The 23,973-nt window shown below is 32.4% G+C and overlaps 1 protein-coding gene across 1 annotated transcript in view; it reads right to left on the minus strand.

Annotated features, from left to right (window-relative positions):
• Positions 1 to 23,973, minus strand: part of LOC143253002 (uncharacterized) — a 44,175-nt gene that overhangs the window by 12,018 nt on the left and 8,184 nt on the right. The window contains 11 exon segments of the mRNA XM_076506029.1: positions 205 to 471; positions 2,683 to 2,850; positions 6,999 to 7,331; positions 10,577 to 10,738; positions 11,029 to 11,556; positions 15,973 to 16,122; positions 17,669 to 17,839; positions 18,068 to 18,193; positions 21,944 to 22,401; positions 22,646 to 22,988; positions 22,990 to 23,784. Of these exon segments, the coding sequence (XP_076362144.1) occupies positions 205 to 471; positions 2,683 to 2,850; positions 6,999 to 7,331; positions 10,577 to 10,738; positions 11,029 to 11,556; positions 15,973 to 16,122; positions 17,669 to 17,839; positions 18,068 to 18,193; positions 21,944 to 22,401; positions 22,646 to 22,988; positions 22,990 to 23,784 (3,501 nt within the window).

Here is a 23,973-nt window from a genome sequence, read left to right on the forward strand (position 1 = left end):
TGGAGCTAAGACATATACAATGCAGAGTATTTAGTTGTTACTTCAGCGGTTAAATTTTGGGATACTTTTAACCGGACTTATTTTTATGGCATCTCTAGAGGAATTTTAATGCAGTAGAGAGATTTTCGTACTCAAACTGATATCAGTCTTGTTGAAATTAGTTTTTGTTCTGTTAAGATCGATGTGAGAATCAACATAACATACCTCTGCAACTTTTTTTTGATTTTCGAGATGGTCCCTTTCGTAAGCTGACTTCACACTTTCTACCTGTTTTCTGAAATCCTGTTTCTCATTGTCTCTTTCGTGTTCAAGGTTTATTAATTTGTCACGGAGTTCGTTCACTAAGTGCTGAGTGTCCGCCAGGAGGTGCTGCTGCTCGTTTCTCTCTTTCTCCCAAACCAATTGCAGCCGGGTTCGAGCATAAGTCTTAGTACCTCCACGACTGCCTTCAAGAATGTTCTTTTCTTCAATCTTTTTACAAGAGAGAACAAATATTATTTAGACTATGGTTTTATTATCATAGATTCTTCGACTTTTGCCATAGTGAGCTTTAGCGTGAGGTAATGGTAATGTGTGTTGTTTTTTCTTCAAGTTGTTAGTACCAACGAAAAACTTTAATGTAATATGGTAATTTTAATTTGATGGACAAACATACCTCCTTAGGTAAAATTGCACAGGTGAAACAATTATTTTCAATATTCTAAGATGTATATATATATAAATTGGATACACATCAAGGAAGCAACTTTTTTGTTACATTAAAGTTCCTAAGAATATTTGTTTCAATATGTGCCACTCTTTTTCAGAGTTATTTAGTGTGGAAGAAGCCTCTGTTGTAAATATGCTGCAAGAAGATTTGTCTAAAATAACATAATGTCGTCTCAAAGTTTTTTTGACTGAGAGTTTCTGTCATCGCGGGACATAAAGAGATCTTGATGATTTTTTTTTTGCAGAAATTAAAGAAGTTCCTATTACAAAAATATTAGCAACGAGATCTCTGCAATACAAACAAAGAAATATCTGCAGTGCTAATTAGAAGATATTTGCGATATCTACAACGAGATTTTTGCAATGCTTACAAGAAGATCTTTGTAAAATCACATAACATTGTTTCAAAGTATTTTGAAATGGAAAAGATCTGTGGTAAAAAGGTGATGAATGTAGGTTCCCAGTGAGAATCAGTTGTGAGATGAAACATAACTTGATGTTATACGATTTTGTTGGTGAGATAATTTATAAGAACTATATTCATCGAAGACAAAGAAGTGGAGAAGTGAAACAACGAGTTAAATGTTGGATAAGGATATAGCCAAAAATAAATATGTTAAGATTTCTCTAAACCATTATTAGTTAATTTAGTGTTGTCTTTTTAGTGCGTAGTTCAAGTTCATGTGGTTTATTATTCAGTATTACTGATTAAAGCTATTGTATGTATAATAGTATATGATAACAGGATTTCAATCTCATGATAGGATGTAAGAAACGTCTTTGTAAGCCAGGCTTAGTATCAAATCTGCTGTTCTTCTTCAAACCAACCGAACTGATATACATGTTTGGTCTTTTTTTTGCTAAATACAGAATAAGCAGAATAATTGCACGAATTTAATATACTTATTTAACTCAGTCCAATTAATGGGAATTTTCTAGTTAATAATGTATTGGTGGTTGTTTAAACTTGTACATGAAAAGCTTGTACTTCTACTTATCATTATTTTAATAAAGTTTACTTCTATTTATTATTGATATAGTAAAGCGCAACTCCATTCATTATTGTTATAATAAAGCGTAACTCCATTCATTATTGTTATAGTAAAGTGTAAGTCCATTTACTATTGTTATAGGAAAGCGTAACTCCATTCATTATTGTTATAATAAAGTGTAAGCCCATTTATTATTGTTGCATTAAAACGAAATTGCAGCTGCTTTTGTTCTGATAAAGTTAATTTCTATCTATTTTCATTACAATAAAGTGTAATTTTATCTATTATTATTGTAATAAAATGTAATTTTATTTATTATTACTCTAATAAACTGTAAATCCACCTTCTCTTGTAGTAATAAAGTGTAATTGCGTTTGTTATTATTGTAATGTTTATGCTGTCATTTAAATTATTCTAAGTTTAACCATTAGTTTTTATTCAATGGATGTATTTGTGAAGAATAATCCTGTTTTGTGTTTATTTATTATTCTGTATTATATAAAGAAACTACCAAGTAACATGCTTCAATGTTTACAGACACGAACCAAAGCGTTTAAGGACACAATGTTAACAATATGATTATTATTGTCAAAATCATGGAGATAACTATATTACTAACAGAACATTTGGTTTGACATTCTCTGCAACAATGTTTAGTAATCCAAACAATATTAATATCAATAATACTAGAATATTCTCTGAAGTATGGCTTTTCGTGAAAGAATACTAACCTGAATAACGATAGAATATTATCTGTTTAAAGGATTTATAGTCCAAATAATATTTATATTAAAATGTTTGAACATTCTCTACAACAAGGTTTAGAAATCCAAGCTAAGTAATAAACAATAATACCCTCTCTAACAAGGTGCAATAGTCCAAACGATAATAATACCAATAATGTTAAGATATAAGTGCGGCATGGCTCAGTAGTCTAACCTTAAATTACACATGCAACGAGATATTCATTAAATCTGACTACCTGGTTCAGCTTGGACTTCATGTCAGAAGCAAGAACTTGCCACTGGTTCTTATCAGCTTCATACTGGACTTTCAAATTTCTGTTTTCCATGTTGGCCTGATCCAGTTTCTGCTCTGTATCCAGTAATTTACGCTTTAACTCTTCTGATGACCGTCGGATTGATTCGATCTGATAGAAAAATTCATTTCATGACATATATTTACAACAAAAGTGGATCTATGTGAGGAACTACAAAATATTCGAAAATTGTCCCATACTACGATCTGTACGAGAGTCCTCAAGGAGAAACATTGGAATTAAACACAAGTCAAAAAGCCTTGGAGTCACGTGTTTCGACTACTCCCATTAACAATTACGAATGGTTAAATAACTCACTGGCTCACAAAGCTTTTTTTTCAAATTAGTCGAGTATTTATCATCAGAAAACACCAGAATCATATATACTTCATTAACTCAAGAAGCTCTGGATCAAAATTGGTCAATAATAACTTAATAAGTTACAGCAAGATAATATACAACTTAACAGCTCATGAAGCTCTGGTTTGAAATTAGTCAATCATAATTTAATAAGTTACACCAATATAACGTACAACTTAAGTGTTCATTAAGCTGTGGCTTCAAATTAGTTAATCATAATTTTATAAGTTACACAAAGATAATACACAACTTAACAGCTCATGAAGTTCTGTCTTCAAATTAGCCCATCATAATTTAATAAGTTACACGAAGTCAATCATAACATAACAGTTCATGAAGCTCTGGCTTCAAATTAGTCAAACATAACATAGTAAGTTACATGAAGACAATACGCAACTTAAGAGCTCATCAAGTTCTGATTTCAAATTAGTCAATTATAATTTAATGAGTTACACCAAGATAATACACAACTTAATAGCTCATAAAGCTCTGGTTTCAAATTATTTAATTATAATTAATTAGTTAAACCAAGATAATACGCCACTTAACCGCCTATGAAGCTCTGGTTTCAAATTAGTCAATGATAAGCTAATAAGTTACACCAACATAATACGGAAGTTAAGAGCTCATGAAGCTCTGGTTTCAAATTAGTCTATTATAACTTAATAAGTTACACCAACATAATACGGAAGTTAAGAGCTCATGAAGCTCTGGTTTCAAATTAGTCTATTATAACTTAATAAGTTACACCAAGATAATACGGAAGTTAAGAGCTCATGAAGCTCTGGTTTCAAATTAGTCTATTATAACTTAATAAGTTACACCAAGATAATACGCAACTTTACAGCTCATGAAGCTCTGGTTTGAGAATAGTCAATTTTAATTTAATTCGTTACACGAAATTAACATACAACTTAAGAGCTCATATAGCTCACGTTCAAATTAATCAATCATAAGTTAATAAGTTACCTTATGATAATACGCCACTTAACCGCTCATAAAGCTCTGCCTTCAAATTAGTCCACCATAACTTAATAAGTTACACCAAGGTAATGCGCAAGTTAACAGATCATGAAGCTATTGCTTCCAGTTAGTCAGTTATAACCTAATAAGTTACATAACGATAATACACAACTTAAAAACTCATGGAGCCCTGATCTGAAATTATTTAATCATAACGTAATAAGTTACACCAAGATAATACGCAACTTAACAGCTCATAAAGCTCTGGTTTGAAATTAGTCAATTATAACTTAATAAGTTACACCGAGATAATACACAACTTAAAAACTCATAAAGTTTTGGTTTCAATTTACTCAAGTATGCCTCTTCATCAGGGAACTCTATCCCTAGCTTGCCACAGCTGTTTATCCGAATACACGAAGGGAAGGAGAAAAAGTCGTCCACAAGTCGAAGGGAACAAAATCAAAGAATACCATTTTTTGGAGTAAATGTTACCACGACTTAACATAAACCAGCCCACTAAACTTTTTGTGTGTATATAGATCTTAGAAGCATCTGTACGAAAAAGAAACAACAGAAGTATAAAAATCAACAGTTACACGTAGGATAAACAATAGACGGAACTAACTCTAGCTTGTTCGAGTGTCGGGTCTCGAACAAAATTAATGATCTCAATAGTGACCATTAAAGCTAACTTCGTACACTCTTGACAGAAGTCAGGATGTACATTTGAAGTCCTAATCCAAAAAGGTGATTAACTACGAAAATGTTACAAATAAGCATCACAAAAAGTAAAACATTACTTTCAGAGTTGTGTTATTTATATTTAACCTATTTGTAAAAACCTTACTTTTATAGTTGTGTTATTTATACTTAACCTATTTGTAAAAACCTTACTTTTAGAGATGTGTTATTTATACTTAACCTATTTGTAAAAACCTTACTTTTAGAGTTGTGTTATTTATGCTTAACCTATTTGTAGAAACCTTACTTTTAGAGTTGTGTTATTTATACTTAACCTATTTGTTTATGAAGTAAATTAAATTCCTGAATTTAACTGTTTTGCCCTATTGAGGTCGTCTGGCGGATAGCACAAGAAACCAGGTGATTTTCGTAGGAATACCAGGAATATGTTAGTAGCTAGCAGATAACGAGTTGTCATATAATTCTTAACGGTAGGAAACTAAGGTTGATATTACTATCTGAGGTCTCCTGACAGGTAAAGAGTTATCACATGATTCTTAACGGTAGGAAACTAAGGTTGATATTACTATCTGAGGTCTCCTGACAGGTAAAGAGTTATCACATGATTCTTAACGGTAGGAAACTAAGGTTGATATTACTATCTGAGGTCTCCTGACAGGTAGAGAGTTATCACATGATTCTTAACGGTAGGAAACGAAGGTTGATATTACTATCTGAGGTCTCCTGACAGGTAGAGAGTTATCACATGATTCTTAAAGGTAGGAAACTAAGGTTGATATTACTATCTGAGGTCTCCTGACAGGTAGAGAGTTATCACATGATTCTTAAAGGTAGGAAACGAAGGTTGATTTTACTATCTGAGGTCTCCTGACAGGTAGCACGAGGTATTATATAATTTTTAAAGGAAGGACATTAAGATTATTATATAGATAATGTATAAGCTCGACATGTTTATCATAATAAAAACAAAGTATAAACATAGCTTCTTTACTCTTAAACAAGTACTATATGAGAGTGACACATTTACAAGTGGAACATTCATTATGAAACGACGACTTATAAACATAGCGCCTTTAGTATGAAAATTATTTTGTTTAGATACTTTTTTAACATTTTTGAAACGGAAATACACTTTGATGTTGAAACGTCGAGAGTTAGCAAATTACAATTTATGATAAAAAATCACATAAACAGAATTTTCCCACCACGATCTTAACTGTTCCATATGGGATACAAAGTGAGGGCATTTCAGATATGTCTTTTGTTTCCCAAACGTTTGGCGTTTAAACAACAACTTTGACAAAGTGACTCGACTGGGAAACAAAAAGAGACCTGAACGATACTTTTTAAACGCTTCTAATTTTGAACCTGCAATGGCTAAATTAAGAGAAATGTACAAAATTCTTCTGCAGTTTACGTAGATTTATTATATATCTTGAAGACATACTACTCGAATTCTTGAGATACAACTGCATTTTCTGAAATGACTATTTTGCTTCGTAAAGGCTCAGAGTGCTGTAATTCTTTAATCCATTACGTTCTAACTTAAAGTAGACATCTTTCTCACCTCACTTTCCCCTAACTTCAAATGAACGAGACTAACAAGAACGAAAGAATTAATTAAAAAATCATTAAAAGTAAACTATGTATCTCAGAATGGCTGGTATGAGTGTTACTACCTTTACCACCTTTACTCTGCTATATTTTGATAAAAGTGTTAATACCCATACCAACCGGCCTGAAATATATTTTTACTTCAAGTGTTTCTCGTCATCACGAAAAATAAACACTTTTTCTAGTCTCCTGTTTCATTTGGTTTGTATATCTTGTTCCATAGCCAACGACATAGAATAGTACATAGACCTGGGACTAAAATAAAGTTCTTTAACAGTCGCTATAACACATTTGTAACTTATACATCACTGTAGTGGTCCATCATGGCTAGGTGGTTAAGACACTCGACTCGCAATTCGAAGGTCGAGGATTTGAATCCCCATCACACCAAACATGCTCGCCTTTTCAACCGCTGGGGCGTTATAAATTGACGGTCAATCCCACTATTTGCTGGTAAAAGAATAGCCGAAGAGTTGGCGATGGGTGGAGATGATTAGCTGCCTTCCCTCCAGTCTTACATTGCTAAATTACAGAGGGCTATCGAAGCTATCCCTCGAGTAGCTTTGCGCGAAACTAAAAAAAACCAAACCAATACATGTATGTTCAAGTGAGCTTACCTCAAATATTAGCTTGCTCCTCTCACGCTGCATCACGTCGCTTTTTAATTCTCCTAACGATTTCTCGGCCTGTGCTAGTTGTTCGCGATAATGGTCTCTTTCTTTCGTCAATTTCAAGATTTCTTTTCCCATTTTTTCAATCTCGCCGCCCATCATTACAATACGATCTTCATAGTCTGCTCGCAACGCCCCCAGATTGGCTTTCTGGACATGCTCCGAATGCTCCAATTGTGTTCGCAAACCATACATCTCCTGGCGACCAGTAATAGAAATTGTACGGGACGTCCTTTCAGCACGTTCCAACTCAACAACTTTCCTGCTAAGATCTTCTATCTGACAAATAAAACAAGGTACTGTTTAATCATACTTTCATAGTTGATAAAATGAGCTAATTAAATATGTTAGATGATTTTCAAAGATGCCCCTATGAAACATAAATAAAAACTAAAATAACTATATTAGACTATGTAGAAAGAAAGAACTTAGAATCTTAGAATAATCATATCACAGTATCTAGAAAAATAACTTATAATAACTATATTACAGCACCAAGAAAGTCAATAACTTAAAATAACCATGTTACAGTATCTAGAAAGTAAAGAACTTAAACTAACTATATTACAGTATCTAGAAAGTAAACAACTTAAAATAACTGTATTACTGTATCTAGAAAGTAAATAACTTAAAATAACCATGTTACAGTATCTAGAAAGTCAAAAACTTAAAATAGTATTACAGTATTTAGAACTTAAAATAACTAGTATTACAGTATCTAGAAAGTAAAGAACTTAAAATAACTGTGTTAGAGTATCTAGAAAGTAAAGAACTTAAACTAACTATATTACAGTATCTAGAAAGTAAACAACTTAAAATAACTGTATTACAGTATCTAGAAAGTAAACAACTTAAAATAACTGTATTACAGTATCTAGAAAGTAAATAACTTAAAATAACTATATAACAGTGTTACAAAGTATCTAGAAAGTCTAAAGAACTTAAAATAACTGTGTTACTGTATCTAGAAAGTAAATAACTTAAAATAACGATGTTACAGTATCTAGAAAGTCAAAAATTTAAAATAGTATTACAGTATTTACAAAGTAAAGAACTTAAAATAACTACGTTGTAATAGTCTAAAAACTAAAGAACTTAAGATAACTGTGTAAGAGTACCTAGAAAGTAAAGAACTTAAAATAGCTTTGTTACAGTATCTAGAAAGTAAAGAACGTAAAATAACTTTGTTGCAGTATCTAGAAAGTAAGGAATTTAAAATAACTATTTTACAGTATATATAAAGTAAAGAAGTTAAAATAACTATATAACAGTATTTACAAAGTAAAGTACTTGAAAAACTACGTTACAGTGTCTAAAAACTAAAGAACTTAAGATAACTGTGTTAGAGTACCTAGAAAGTAAAGAACTTAAAATAGCTTTGTTACAGTATCTAGAAAGTAAAGAACGTAAAATAACTATAATACAATGTCTAGAAAGTAAAGAACTTAAAATAACTATATTGTATCTAGAAAGTAAAGAACTTAAAATAACTATATTACAGTATCTAGAAAGTAAAGAACTTAAAATAACTTTGTTGCAATATCTAGAACGTAAAGAACTTAGAATATCTATTTTACAGCATTTAAAAAGTAAAGTTAAGATAACTACGTTATAGTATCAAGAAAAAAAAACTTGATATAACAATATTACAGTATCTAGAAATTCTGGTAAAGAACTTAAAATAAGTATACCACGGTATTTCGAAAGTAAATGACCTAAAAGGTATATTATAGTGTTTAAGACGTAAAGGCGCTAAAACAATATTTATAGTATTTAGAAAGTAAAGAACTTAAATTAACTATTTTACAGTATCTAGAATGTAAATAACTTAAAATAACTATTTTGCGGTATCCAGAAAGTAAAGAAGTTAAGATAACTACATTAAAGTATCAGTAAAGAAAATAACTATGTTACAGTATCTAGAAAGAAAACTTAATATAACTACGTTACAGTATCTAGAAAGTAAAGAGCTAAAATAACTATGTTAGAGTGTGTAAAAAATAAAAATGAACTTAATAACTATGTTACAGTATCTAGAAAGTAAAGAACTTAAAATAACAATGTTGCAGTATATAGAAAGTAAAGAACTTAAAATAACAATGTTGCAGTATATAGAAAGTAAAGAACTTAAAATAACAATGTTGCAGTATATAGAAAGTTAAGAACTTAAAATAAGTGTTTGCACTATCTAGAAAGTAAAGAAGCTTAAAATATCTCTATTACAGTATCTAGAAAGTAAAGAACCTAATCTAACGATATTACAGTATCTAGAAAGTAACGAAATTAAAATATATTTGTTACAGTATTTAGAAAGTAAAGAACTTAGAGTAACTATATTGTAGTGTCTAGAAAGTAGAGAACATAACCTAACTACGTTACAGTATCTGCAAAGTAAAGAACTGAAAATAATCATAAAGTAGGCGGACCTTAGACAGGTGAAGGTGAATTGTTTTTTTGTTTTGTGACACTTGAAGATAAGTGTATTACACACACTGTAAGTTTAATCTGAAATACTTTAATAACAGTTCAAAAAACATTAAGATTAATTTCATGAGGAACAAATACTTTTCCTTTAAGAATCACTTTAAGGTGTTGGATATTCTTGTGCTTTTAACCTAAATGGAATTTCATTCTACACATGGTCCAAAGTGGAATTTCAGAGACGCATGGCATCTCTAATTTAGAAGAGGTGGCCAGAGGTAGGGCTACGACACATAGACTAAATTGACATGTCAGTGTTACAAGGTTCAGTCATAGCTGTCCCTTTTATAGAACTGCTAGCCTGTGGTAGGGCTACAACGCATTGGCTAAATTGTTATGCCAGTGTTACAAGGTTCAGTCATAGCCATCCCTAATATAGAACTGCTGGCTAGATGTAGGGCTACGATACATGGGCTAAATTGTCATGTCAGGTGTGATAAGGTTTAGTCATAGCTATCTCTAATATAGAAGTGCTGGTCAGAGATAGGGTTACGACACATTGGCTAAATTATTTGGAAGGTTCATGTACAGTCTCAACTCTCTGCTCTTCTCTCATAAGACATTCTAACTTCTTGATAGCTTCCCCGACGCCTTCGATAGATCCACCCACGTTGTCAATAGTTCTAGTTTTGAAAGTACTTTTCAACCACTCACCACCAGTATTTCTTATTCTTTACCCTGACGGTTTAATATATTATAGTAAGAAGCGGGGTTGAGAAAAAACCATAGTTTTAAGCGTCCCTGGTTGTCCATCAGGTCCCCTTCAAGGCTGCCAAACTTTTAACCTAAATTACTGCCAAGTTATTTAGTTAGTCAGAGTAGGCATTCAAAATTTAAAACTGCTGACTAGGTGGGGTAAGACCGGCAAGCAGCACCACCGCAGTCATAGCATTCTTACACTCGAGTCTTGGACTTGACAATAGCCACTTCTCCATTTCCAGCCAGAGCTCAAAGAGTCATTGCGTCAATTGTTACTAACATTCTGGTGTATTTTTGTTTCCTATAATAAATTTTTCTATCACGCTTTTCACAAGTTTTTATACCTTTCGGCGCATCTTGTCCCTTTCTTCCTTCAAATGCTTCTCCTCACGCTTGTAAGATTCGATAAGACTATCTCTCTCTTCTAAAGACCCCTTTAAGTTCAACTTTTCCTGCTCAACGTTGCTCATTCGCATCACCTTATTCTCCATTTCTTTCATACGTTCCTGCAGAAAGTATAATCATGAATAATCATTAAGTCCTTAACAAATCTTTATAACAAATGTTTTCTGATTTCGGTTGAATGCACTGTATAATATGAACAATGAATAAGCTATATCTAGTTTGCCATTTAATCATCAATTATTTTTCGTCTTTCCTACAAGAAGTGTATTGTTTTATTTTATCATAATAGTCACAACGTTACGGTTTATTGTCTATTCCAAGTCCCAATACACTACTCTATCAGATCCGGATTTTTTACAGTTTAACAAATGCATCAGAAGTCTTCCGTTACCTGGAAGTCAAGTTTTTCTTTGATCCATGTATCCTGGCGGACGTTGTAGGTCTCTCTGAGAGATTTCAATTCCGAGCAAGTTTCTTCGTAATCTCTCTTAAGAGACGTTAAGTTCGCTTCTACCTGCTCCTTCTCCATTACTAGCCGAGCCTTGATTTTCACGTGGTCTCCTTCCAACTGTTCATACCTGCTCGTGAGCTCTTCATACTGTAGACGTTCCCGCGCGAACTCCCGCTCCATCTGTTTCACCTTTTCCTCGTACTCTTGTTGAAGCTGTTCAACACGACTGGCCGCTTTCCTCTGGTCCCTTTCCAGGTGCACGATTTTATCTCTTGACGCTAGGAGCTCCTCGTCCTTCTGTCGCAGTTCCTGGTCATGTTCCTTCTCCATCCTCTCCCTTTTCTTAAACTCCGTTCTCAGATGGTTCTCCATCTCTTCCTCTCGACCCTCCCATTCTTCCCTTTCCTTTCGATGGGTGGTTACAAGGTGACGATGTTTTTCCGTGATCTCTTTCAGGTCTTTCTCTCTCTGTAAATAAAAGTAGTTCATAAACCTTTGGCAATGTTTTTGGTTTTAAAACCAGTTGGTAATGAAGAACTAATCATTAGAGAGAGAGAAAATATTGCTTAAAATATATTGAAATACATACTTCACTGTACTAGCAAAAATGCGCTTGCCGGTAATGAGTTTCAAATCTGAAGACCTGAAAAACCTTACCACACTCTCCTTGGGAATGGTCAAAATAAGAGATATGTTATGTTGAATTCCAATAACTAATAAAACTGCTAAGTGATATTTTCAAAGCGTAAGAAAAATACAAACTGAAAACACTTCAAGTTCGATATTTAAGATAAATGTGTAGTTCTAACCCATAATAAAGATTCGTTGTTTCTTATGAAATTGTTACCTTAGTTACCTTTGAAACGAAGCTTAACTTTATCAGTTTCTCTGTTATTTTAAAAAAGAACTTACTTTGTCTAGTTTCTCCTTTACTTCAGTTGCCTTAGAATGAAGACTTAACTTTATCAGTATTTCTGTTATTTTGAAAAAAACAACTTACCTTCTCTAGTTTCTCCGTCACTTCAGTTGTCTTAGAATGAAGACTTAACTTTATCAGTATTTCTGTTATTTTGAAAAAAAGAACTTACCATCTCTAGTTTCTCCTTTACTTCAGTTGTCTTAGAATGAAGACTTAACTTTATCAGTTTCTCTGTTATTTTGAAAAAAAGAACTTACCTTCTCTAGTTTCTCCCTCACTTCAGTTGTCTTAGAATGAAGACTTAACTTTATCAGTTTCTCTGTTATTTTGAAAAAAGAACTTACTTTGTCTAGTTTCTCCTTTACTTCAGTTGCCTTAGAATGAAGACTTAACTTTATCAGTATTTCTGTTATTTTGAAAAAAAGAACTTACCTTCTCTAGTTTCTCCTTTACTTCAGTTGTCTTAGAATGAAGACTTAACTTTATCAGTTTTTCTGTTATTTTGAAAAAAAGAACTTACCTTCTCTAGTTTCTCCGTCACTTCAGTTGTCTTAGAATGAAGACTTAACTTTATCAGTTTCTCTGTTATTTTGAAAAAAGAACTTACTTTGTCTAGTTTCTCCTTTACTTCAGTTGCCTTAGAATGAAGACTTAACTTTATCAGTATTTCTGTTATTTTGAAAAAAAGAACTTACTTTGTCTAGTTTCTCCTTTACTTCAGTTGTCTTAGAATGAAGACTTAACTTTATCAGTTTCTCTGTTATTTTGAAAAAAAGAACTTACCTTCTCTAGTTTCTCCTTTACTTCAGTTGTCTTAGAATGAAGACTTAACTTTATCAGTTTCTCTGTTATTTTGAAAAAAAGAACTTACTTTCTCTAGTTTCTCCTTTACTTCAGTTGTCTTAGAATGAAGACTTAACTTTATCAGTTTCTCTGTTATTTTGAAAAAAGAACTTACTTTGTCTAGTTTCTCCTTTACTTCAGTTGTCTTAGAATGAAGACTTAACTTTATCAGTTTCTCTGTTATTTTGAAAAAAGAACTTACCTTCTCTAGTTTCTCCTTTACTTCAGTTGTCTTAGAATGAAGACTTAACTTTATCAGTTTCTCTGTTATTTTGAAAAAAGAACTTACCTTCTCTAGTTTCTCCTTTACTTCAGTTGTCTTAGAATGAAGACTTAACTTTATCAGTTTCTCTGTTATTTTGAAAAAAGCAACTTACCTTCTCTAGTTTCTCCTTTACTTCAGTTGTCTTAGAATGAAGACTTAACTTCATCAGTTTCTCTGTTATTTTGAAAAAAAAAACTTACTTTGTCTAGTTTCTCCTTTACTTCAGTTGCCTTAGAATGAAGACTTAACTTTATCAGTATTTCTGTTATTTTGAAAAAAAGAACTTACCTTCTCTAGTTTCTCCTTTACTTCAGTTGTCTTAAATGAAGACTTAACTTTATCAGTTTCTCTGTTATTTTGAAAAAAGAACTTACCTTCTCTAGTTTCTCCTTTACTTCAGTTGTCTTAGAATGAAGACTTAACTTTATCAGTTTCTCTGTTATTTTGAAAAAAAGAACTTACCTTCTCTAGTTTCTCCTTTACTTCAGTTGTCTTAGAATGAAGACTTAACTTTATCAGTTTCTCTGTTATTTTGAAAAAAAGAACTTACCTTCTCTAGTTTCTCCGTCACTTCAGTTGTCTTAGAATGAAGACTTAACTTTATCAGTTTCTCTGTTATTTTGAAAAAAAGAACTTACCTTCTCTAGTTTCTCCTTTACTTCAGTTGTCTTAGAATGAAGACTTAACTTTATCAGTTTCTCTGTTATTTTGAAAAAAGAACTTACCTTCTCTAGTTTCTCCTTTACTTCAGTTGTCTTAGAATGAAGACTTAACTTTATCAGTTTCTCTGTTATTTTGAAAAAAAAACTTACTTTGTCTAGTTTCTCCTTTACTTCAGTTGCCTTAGAATGAAGACTTAACTTTATCAGTATTTCTGTTATTTTGAAAAAAGAACTTACCTTCTCTAGTTTCTCCTTTACTTCAGTTGTCTTAGAATGAAGACTTAACTTTATCAGTTTCTCTGTTATTTTGAAAAAAAGAACTTACCTTCTCTAGTTTCTCCTTTACTTCAGTTGTCTTAGAATGAAGACTTAACTTTATCAGTTTCTCTGTTATTTTGAAAAAAGAACTTACCTCTCTAGTTTCTCCTTTACTTCAGTTGTCTTAGAATGAAGACTTAACTTTACAGGTTTCTCTGTTATTTTGAAAAAAGAACTTACCTTCTCTAGTTTCTCCTTTACTTCAGCTGCCTTAGAATGAAGACTTAACTTTATCAGTATTTCTGTTATTTTGAAAAAAAGAACTTACCTTCTCTAGTTTCTCCTTTACTTCAGTTGTCTTAGAATGAAGACTTAACTTTATCAGTTTCTCTGTTATTTTGAAAAAAGAACTTACCTCTCTAGTTTCTCCTTTACTTCAGTTGTCTTAGAATGAAGACTTAACTTTATCAGTTTCTCTGTTATTTTGAAAAAAAGAACTTACCTTCTCTAGTTTCTCCTTTACTTCAGTTGTCTTAGAATGAAGACTTAACTTTATCAGTTTCTCTGTTATTTTGAAAAAAGAACTTACTTTGTCTAGTTTCTCCTTTACTTCAGCTGCCTTAGAATGAAGACTTAACTTTATCAGTATTTCTGTTATTTTGAAAAAAAGAACTTACCTTCTCTAGTTTCTCCTTTACTTCAGTTGTCTTAGAATGAAGACTTAACTTTATCAGTTTCTCTGTTATTTTGAAAAAAACAACTTACCTTCTCTAGTTTCTCCTTTACTTCAGTTGTCTTAGAATGAAGACTTAACTTTATCAGTTTCTCTGTTATTTTGAAAAAGAACTTACCTTCTCTAGTTTCTCCTTTACTTCAGTTGTCTTAGAATGAAGACTTAACTTTATCAGTTTCTCTGTTATTTTGAAAAAAGAACTTACTTTGTTTAGTTTCTCCTTTACTTCAGTTGTCTTAGAATGAAGACTTAACTTTATCAGTTTCTCTGTTATTTTGAAAAAAACCAACTTACCTTCTCTAGTTTCTCCTTTACTTCAGTTGTCTTAGAATGAAGACTTAACTTTATCAGTATCTCTGTTATTTTGAAAAAAAGAACTTACTTTGTCTAGTTTCTCCTTTACTTCAGTTGCCTTAGAATGAAGACTTAACTTTATCAGTATTTCTGTTATTTTGAAAAAAGAACTTACCTTCTCTAGTTTCTCCTTTACTTCAGTTGTCTTAGAATGAAGACTTAACTTTATCAGTTTCTCTGTTATTTTGAAAAAAAGAACTTACCTTCTCTAGTTTCTCCTTTACTTCAGTTGTCTTAGAATGAAGAGTATTTCTGTTATTTTAACTTTATCCGTACTTCAGTTGTCTTTGAAGACTTCTGTTATTTTGAAAAAAAAACTTACCTTCTCTAGTTTCTCCTTTACTTCAGTTGTCTTAGAATGAAGACTTAACTTTATCAGTTTCTCTGTTATTTTGAAAAAAAAAGAACTTACCTTCTCTAGTTTCTCCTTTACTTCAGTTGTCTTAGAATGAAGACTTAACTTTATCAGTTTCTCTGTTATTTTGAAAAAAAGAACTTACCTTCTCTAGTTTTCCTTTACTTCAGTTGTCTTAGAATGAAGAGTTAACTTTATCAGTTTCTCTGTTATTTTGAAAAAAGAACTTACTTTGTTTTGTTTCTTCTTTACTTCAGTTGCCTTAGAATGAAGACTTAACTTTATCAGTTTCTCTGTTATTTTGAAAAAAAAGAACTTACCTTCTCTAGTTTCTACTTTACTTCAGTTGTCTTAGAATGAAGACTTAACTTTATCAGTTTCTCTGTTATTTTGAAAAAAGAACTTACTTTGTCTAGTTTCTCCTTTACTTCAGTTGCCTTAGAATGAAGACTTAACTTTATCAGTATTTCTGTTATTTTGAAAAAAAGAACTTACCTTCTCTAGTTTCTCCGTCACTTCAGTTATCTTAGCTTTGATTGCAGCATTTTCTTCATTCGCCGTTTCTAGCTGGGCTTTTATTTCTTCCACTGCCTCTTTTACTGCTTTATCCAGATGCTCCTTATGTTTATCCTTCAGTTTGGTTTCCTGTGTTACGATTATAAAAAGCAGTGGAGTTAAGGTAAGCATATACGCGTAGATCAAATCATTAGAAATAAAAGTTTCATTTTAAAGTTTACCTCAAAACTACTGACGATTATGGTCCATAAAACAACTATAACACCGAATTCTGTGCACAAAACAAAATTAGATTAAGTGTTTTATCAGGAGATGCATATTGGTGAAATAAAGTCACACATATATAAGAATCGACGCACACATTAATGTTTCCTATTTTTGAGAGCTTTGCAGTTAAATTCCGATTGTATAAATCTAACTTTACAGACAGTTCATTATAATTTTATGACGGGGCAGAAATCTGGTTTCACAAGGTTCATTTTACTGGGATAGGGCAGTATTCGTTTGTTTTTAGACCAAAGCCACACTGGATTATCTGTTGTGTTCAAACCCTGGATTTTATTGTTGTAAGTCCATAAACTTACCGCCGTCTCACCGAGAGACTCGGAGTAATAATTTAACTTTAAAACACCGCTAATTTTAAGGGTCAAGGGCGGACATATGTTGTTGTTTTTTACCTGGGGGCGTGAGTAGAAATTTAGTTTCATACAGCACTCTTTGTATTGGGGTAAAACTTAACGTTATTAAATATCATTCATTTTACTGGGTCATGGGTAGAAATACGGTTCCAGACTGCTAATTGTTCTGGGTCGAGTTAAAAAATATGGTTTCACATCCACTCATTTTTGTAGGGGTAGGATAAGGTTTCACAAACACTGATTAGGTGAAAGTCTACGGACTTACAACGCTAAAATTAGGAGTTCGATTCCTCTCAGTGGACTCAGCAAGTAGCCTGATATGGCTCTGTTATAAGAAAACACACAGACACTATAGATGAGGCAAGAAATATGGATTCACACAATATTAATTTTACCATGGTTGAGGTAATAAAATGAGTGCATTTACACACTGTCATTTTATTGCTCTAACATAGTTAAAAATCTGGTTTTCTAATAATCATTTCCCGGAAACTTTTAAGTTCATGGTATCATGATTAGTTTCAATGATTTAAGTTTTGTTTCAGCTTTCTTGCTGGGTTTTCGGTTATTGTTTTACTCCTTGACGTGCAATATATTTGTAGAGGGTAATGAATCAGATTACCAATTTTTTTTCCTAAAGTTTCTGTGTAATTGTTTATAAATAATAATACATTTGAATTCTGTTGCGTCTTTTTTATCTTTCTTTAATTCATATTAAGCAGCATTGAAAAGATACATCACCAATTACCAAATTACACATGGTGTATGTTTCGTAAAGAATAATTCACTAGTAAATTAAACTCCGAACTACATAAAAGTGTTTTTACTACGTGTTAATGGATTCATACAGTAGTTATCAATTATACGTAAACATTTACTTCTGGGATTATCTGAAATTAAATTTTTACCTAAGAAAAGATTTACAAAAGAAATAAGATTACAACCTAACATAATTCAAAAATAATTCACCTAGGACTTATAACTAATTCAATAAATCCATATACATCTTATTAAGAGAAAACAAGAAGAATGCATACTCTTTCATTATACTGGGCTTCTTGAGTCTCTGTTTTGTGTTTCAAAGCATCGAGTTTTAAGCGTAGTTCGTTTAACTGTCGCTTTAAGTCACCTCGCTCTTTCAGCCAACCAACAGCCATTTCGGTTTGGCGATTGTCAGTCTGTTGGTATTTAGTTCTTTCTTGTTCAAGCTAGATGAAAACAACAACATTACAATGTTTAATCGTCAGTTTGCTGGTACCTTAATGCTCACTGATAAAACTCTATAATCCATACACTTTCGAAAGATGGATCTTTCTTATTCAGGAACAAACTGGAAATCAGTCGTTCGGGCTAGATACAAATGACAAAATTACAATGTTTAAGATATTTTTCACAATATGTCTACCAATTAAATACATTTAAAATATTTTTATTACCTCGTTTTTCAAGTCATGGCACTGCTTCTTTAAGTAGGACAAGTCAGTTTCTGATTTCTCAACTTCTGCATTCAGCTGATGAATCTGTTCCTGTGCCTGATTCAATAAAATCTTCTGTCGTTCGGCCTGGGTACAGATAATACCAAAGGTTTTACATCCAATATAATGGTTACTTGACATACAACATAGTTACACGAAATATGAAATATACAATAGGCAATTCTAAAGTTAAAATAAAGGGTCAAATTCGGATTTTTCTCTCCAGAAATGCAAAGAATAAAGAATATTTCAGAGAAACTGAAACTTCCCTTATATTTTATTTTTGACTTGTCACTATGGTACGTTTTCCATCTGTGTTAATATCTGAAAATAACGTATAATGTTAATTAAAGATTGTACTTAGTTTTGTCTAACGAGAAATAATAGTGAAACATGATATCACATGTACATTAGACAAAGTACAGAATATTACTGTGTCATTTAAACTAAAAATAGATTTGATTCATTCTAATTCACAAATAATTATTTACTGTTTAAGAGCTTGTCTACTAAATGGTTTATGTTTGAAAAAGAATTATTTACTAGTTGGAGGCTTGTCTGCGAGATGACGATTTTTTTCATAATATATCATTTACTAAATGGGTTATGTTTCATAAAGAAGCGCTTATAATTTGGCGCTTGTCTGTTACATGGTGTATGTTTCGTAAATAATAAATCACTAGCTTGTGACCTGTCTACTAAACGGCTCATGTTTGGAAAAGAAATCTCCAAGTACTTGTGTCAGCTGTGGAAAGTCATTCACTAAACAGCAAAATGTATTTGGAATCTGTTTTTAATCTTCAGGTCTACTAACAATAGTGTCAGCTTTAGTAACTACATTTTATTCTCATAATAAGTGTTGGACAATACCCATAAATCTTTAACCGCTGCTAATCTTCAGGTCTACTAACAATAGTGTTAGCTTCAGTGACTACATTTTGTTCTCATAATAACTGTTGGAGAAATTTGAATGCCTTGCCTGCTTGTACTGTATTACTAGTGGTGCTCACTAAATACAAGTATATATTCTTAAAACTACATCTTGAAAAAGTTGTATCTAATATCCATCACTCTTCTTTAGGACCTTTTCAAATCTATGTCCATTCTTCTGAAACAATTAATAAGCAAAATGATTATTTGATTTCTTGGTGAATGCTGCATACCATATGTTCCCGACATCAGCAAAAAATAACCAACATTTGGAAAAACTTTTAAGAAAACACAATATTTCAGTAAATACCAAATTTATTCAAAAACCAGGCACAAAACTGAAGTCCACATTATGTAAACACTACACTGACAAACACAACACCAACATTATTTATAAAATAAAATGCAACAACTCCACGATTTTTATATTGAAGAAAAAAGCAGAAAAAGGAAAACCAGATTATGAAATCACAAAAGACACCTTGATACGTTTTTGAATACTGCAAATCAAATAAGCACAACATAACCATAAAAAACACCCAAATACCAAGTAGGAAACAAATACAAATAAACGCAAAATACAAGAATTCCTACTTATACAGTAACTAAGACCAAAATTAAACCAATGTAAAGGAACACCTTTATATCTATATTGATTAATAACCTGACATCCAACTGTATCGCTCCTACAATTCTGCGCCAGTTTATTCTCTCGTCCCTAAGACATGTGTCCGGCAATGGTCAGTTGCAAACTCTCTCTTTGTTAACCTGATGATGGCCTGAAAAGATCGAAACGTTGTTCTCTCCTTCTCAATAAAAGTGTTAATACCCATACCAGCCGTTCTGAGATACATGATTATTTGGTTTGCAAATCTAGTTCAACGTTTAAGGCGCCATGATAATTGAATTCTGACATTTATGTGCATAACACACGACTTATTGTTTACAATCGGTTCAAGAATAGTGGAGCACCCTCTGTTTTCTTGAATTGTAATTAAAGTTTTGAATGATAGAAGTAATGCGAGATTCGCGTTGCAGTTTCACATTTCAAATTCACATAACTTTAGGTCTAGTTAATTTTAGAAGTCCGGTTCCTAATATTCTGAATTGACACATCCGTTTCTTCAACACACTACCTTTAACACATTTTACACGGACTGCGGCTTGCTTGCTTTTCGATGCCACGCTAGTAACCACCACATATATTTCTGGAAGAAACGTCTTGGAACATCATGGTTCCTGAGCTTTCTTAGTTGTTCCTGTGGTATTTGGACTTTATCTAACAGCTTCTGGCCTTGATAAACTTTAAACAGTATGGTATCACAGGGACCCCATGGATAAACTCACTATCAACATCAGTGTGTTACTCTCAATATTTAGTTAGATAAAACTAAGTTTTGCGATAAGAAAAGTTTTTTTTTTCAAAATAGATAAAACGTCAATGTTTTTTATTCAGTAACAATATCCATTTATTTTGAAATAAGTAAAAGTTAATGAGAAAACCACAGACATTCAAGCACTTTTGAAGAATAGCATCTTATTCTTTGGAAGCTACAAGAGGACTATTATGAAAACATAGGAAATGAATAGTTCTAGAAGTAATTTATAGCTTGAAACATGCATCAAAATACTGAGTTAACAATAAAATATTATGATACAAAATAAACTTATAACCATAGCTGTAATTATGGCAGAAAATAATGGCTTTGTTATAGTTATGACACAAAAAGCTCCGTATCTAAACAAAGATAGAAGTGTAGTTACAAAGTAGACGAGGCTTGGAGTTAATAAAAACTCAAAGTTATAAGAAGAAATAGTCAGAGAAATAATGAAAGTTCTTCAGTAATAGTTGACTAAAAAATCGATTTCACAACATCAAAACAAATTATCACCGATACATTCTGTGTAACTTACAGATATCTATATACATAGAAAGTATTCGTTACATATTTTCAATACAACCTTCTTTTGTCGGTTCTTCCAACTCTTATATAGTTATTTATAGCACTGTCCTGACATTTACTTTTCTTTACGAAACTCTTCTCATTATTCCGACATTTATTTATTTCTCTCTATTTTTGAAAACATCGCAAAATTATTGTAAGAACGCAATTAGTGATCAAAGGGAATAGTTTATACGTTAAGAATGAGTGGAACTTCAAGTTCTGACTCCTTGATGGCTTTATATTAATAACCATTAAACTCTCACTTGGTGGCTTTATATTAATAACCATTAAACTCTCACTTGGTGGCTTTATATTAATAACCATTAAACTCTCACTTGGTGGCTTTATATTAATAACAATTAAACTCTCACTTGGTGGCTTTAAATTAATAACCATTAAACTCTCACTTGGTGGCTTTATATTAATAACCATTAAACTCTCAGTTGGTGGCTTTATATTAATAACCATTAAACTCTCACTTGGTGGTTTTATATTAATAACCATTAAACTCTCACTTGGTGGCTTTATATTAATAACCATTAAACTCTCAGTTGGTGGCTTTATATTAATAACAATTAAACTTCCTCTCGGTGGCTTTAGATTAATAACTACTAAATTCCCACTTGTTGGCTTTAGATTAATAACCATCACACCCCATTTGTTGGCTTTAGATTAATAACCATCACACCCCATTTGTTGGCTTTACATTAATAACCATCAAACTTCCACTTCTTGGCTTTAGGCTTATAACCACCAAACTCCCACTTATTGGCTTTCGATTTGTAACCACCAAACCCCCACGTGGTGGCTTTAGGCTAATAACCATAAAACGCTTCATTAATTATAATAAAATGTCTAACTTTAATTAAAACTATGTAAGGATGTACGTTCAAACATTCCCTATGTTTGAAGTACACGTATTATTTACAGACAATATATTTGGCTTCTCAAAGACACTTACCTCCTTTTCCACGCTCTGTTGTTCCACTTCTAATTCTTCCACTTTCTGCTCCAACTCCTTTTTCAGCTCTGTCGTTTCTTCTAATTTATTTTGCAGTTCTTGTAATGATTTTTTTTCTTCCTTATTCTGTTGCTCCAACGTAGTTATTTTCTTGTCGAGGTTTTCCTTTTCCTGTTTCAAAGTCCTCACCTTCTCTATTAGTAACAGATCCGTTTGTTGCTCTTTAGCGAGACTCTCAAGTTGATCCTGGAGGCTTTGAGCCTTTTTTCTTTCTTTTTCTGCCTGCTTTTCTAACGTCTCCATCTTCTCATTCTGTTTACACAACTCCATGTCAATATTTTCTTCTTTCTGCTTCAGTTCCTTTTGGGCTACTTCCAATTCCCGTTTCACCTTTTCCATTTCTTCTAGGGATGTTTCGTGTACCGTTTCTACACCTCTAAGGGTGACTTGAAGCTCACCTTCATGCAAAAATATCAAAATTGCTTAATGGAAGGAAATACTGGGTGATATAAAAACTAAAAATATTTAGCTTTGAACTAACATTTTATCCTTTCTACATATGCAATTTTCAAACATTTTTTCTTATCTGATACCACTAAGATAATGATTTGATTATATAACCTCAACTATTATTTCTATAATAGTGTTTAAATGTTATAAAATATAAGCAAAGTATATTGTCCAAGAAAACATTATTTTTACTTATTTCATCTTCTAAGTCACGGATAATTTCCTTTAACTCCAATCTGGTTGCTGTTTCTCGCACTAGCCGTGGAGCTTTTTTCTTGTAGTTCAAGTTATCCTTAAGCTTTTTGTAGTCTCTAGACACTTTGGTATTTTGAATTTCTAACTGTAGAATTTTGGTTTGCATACAACTAATTTCATCTTCCTTGTTTTTTATTTGTTTTTTTAAAGATGCAATGAGATCACTTTCGGTATCGGTTAGGGATTCTTTGCGAGGTCGATAATCTTGGATAACGGTTGCTGGCATAGAACCAGATACTGTTGTCTTCTCCAGTTCTTCCTTGAGATTCGACACCTTTTTTTTCTAACTCCTGCACCTTGTCTCGCAGCTCCATATTTGCCAACTGGAGTTGGTCGGCAGGTCCTGGAGGAGGTTTTCTGCTGACGCGAAGCTGCAGTCTCTTGTTTTCTGCTAAGAGATTCTCGTTTTCTGTCTCCAGTTCCATCGTTTTCTGGCGAAGAATTCCAGCTTCCTGTTCAACCAAATGCAGCTGCCTTTTCAAGTCAACCTGGACATCACTATCAAGGGATCTGCTCCTTACCATGACCTTTGATGCTTTCCTTCTATGCACCTCCACTTCCGTCCTTAATTTTTCGTTTTCTTTTTCCTTCTCTATGAGCTTTCGTCTCAACTCCTTTGCTTCGTAATCTAACAGTTTAAGTTTCTGCTCCTGGAAAGAGTCCGGACTAAAGTCAATATTATCCGGGATTTCAATGGTAGGCTTTGAGACAAGCTTTTCTTCCAGGTACTTCACTTCTGTTTGGAAGTTTTCGTTTTGCTGTTCCAAGTCGTCTACTTTTCTTCTCAAGACAGCGATCTCCTGCTCGCTCAGTTCCAGCTGTAAACTCAGTTCTTCCACACTCACTTCTTCATCATCCTTCTCCGAACGTTCTCTTCCGCTCATTTTCCGCAGCTGCAGGATCAAGGTCTCATTCTCTTGTTCCATGGTAGACAGCTTCTTCCGTAAATTCCTTGTCTCGTCTTCTGCGTAACGCAGTTGTTCTCGAAGATCGGTTTCTCGTTCCATTGTATCATATAAGTCTCGAAGAATACTTTCATAGTCTTTTCCCATTGACGACTCGTGGGACTTTAAGAACTGAAAAAACAAATTCTATTTTTGAAAAAAAATATTGCATCAGAATATTTTCATGTATAATTGATTTAAATCTGATTTGTGTGTTAAACTTGAAAACAGTTCAAGGAAAGTTGCTTAGATACGAAACTTGTGCGCAGATCACTTTAGATGTAAAAGTTATGTCGAAAATGGTTAAACAAAAATCGAAAA

The sequence above is a fragment of the Tachypleus tridentatus genome, chromosome 6 (genome assembly GCF_004210375.1).
Source record: "Tachypleus tridentatus isolate NWPU-2018 chromosome 6, ASM421037v1, whole genome shotgun sequence".
Taxonomy (NCBI): Eukaryota; Metazoa; Arthropoda; class Merostomata; order Xiphosura; family Limulidae; genus Tachypleus; species Tachypleus tridentatus.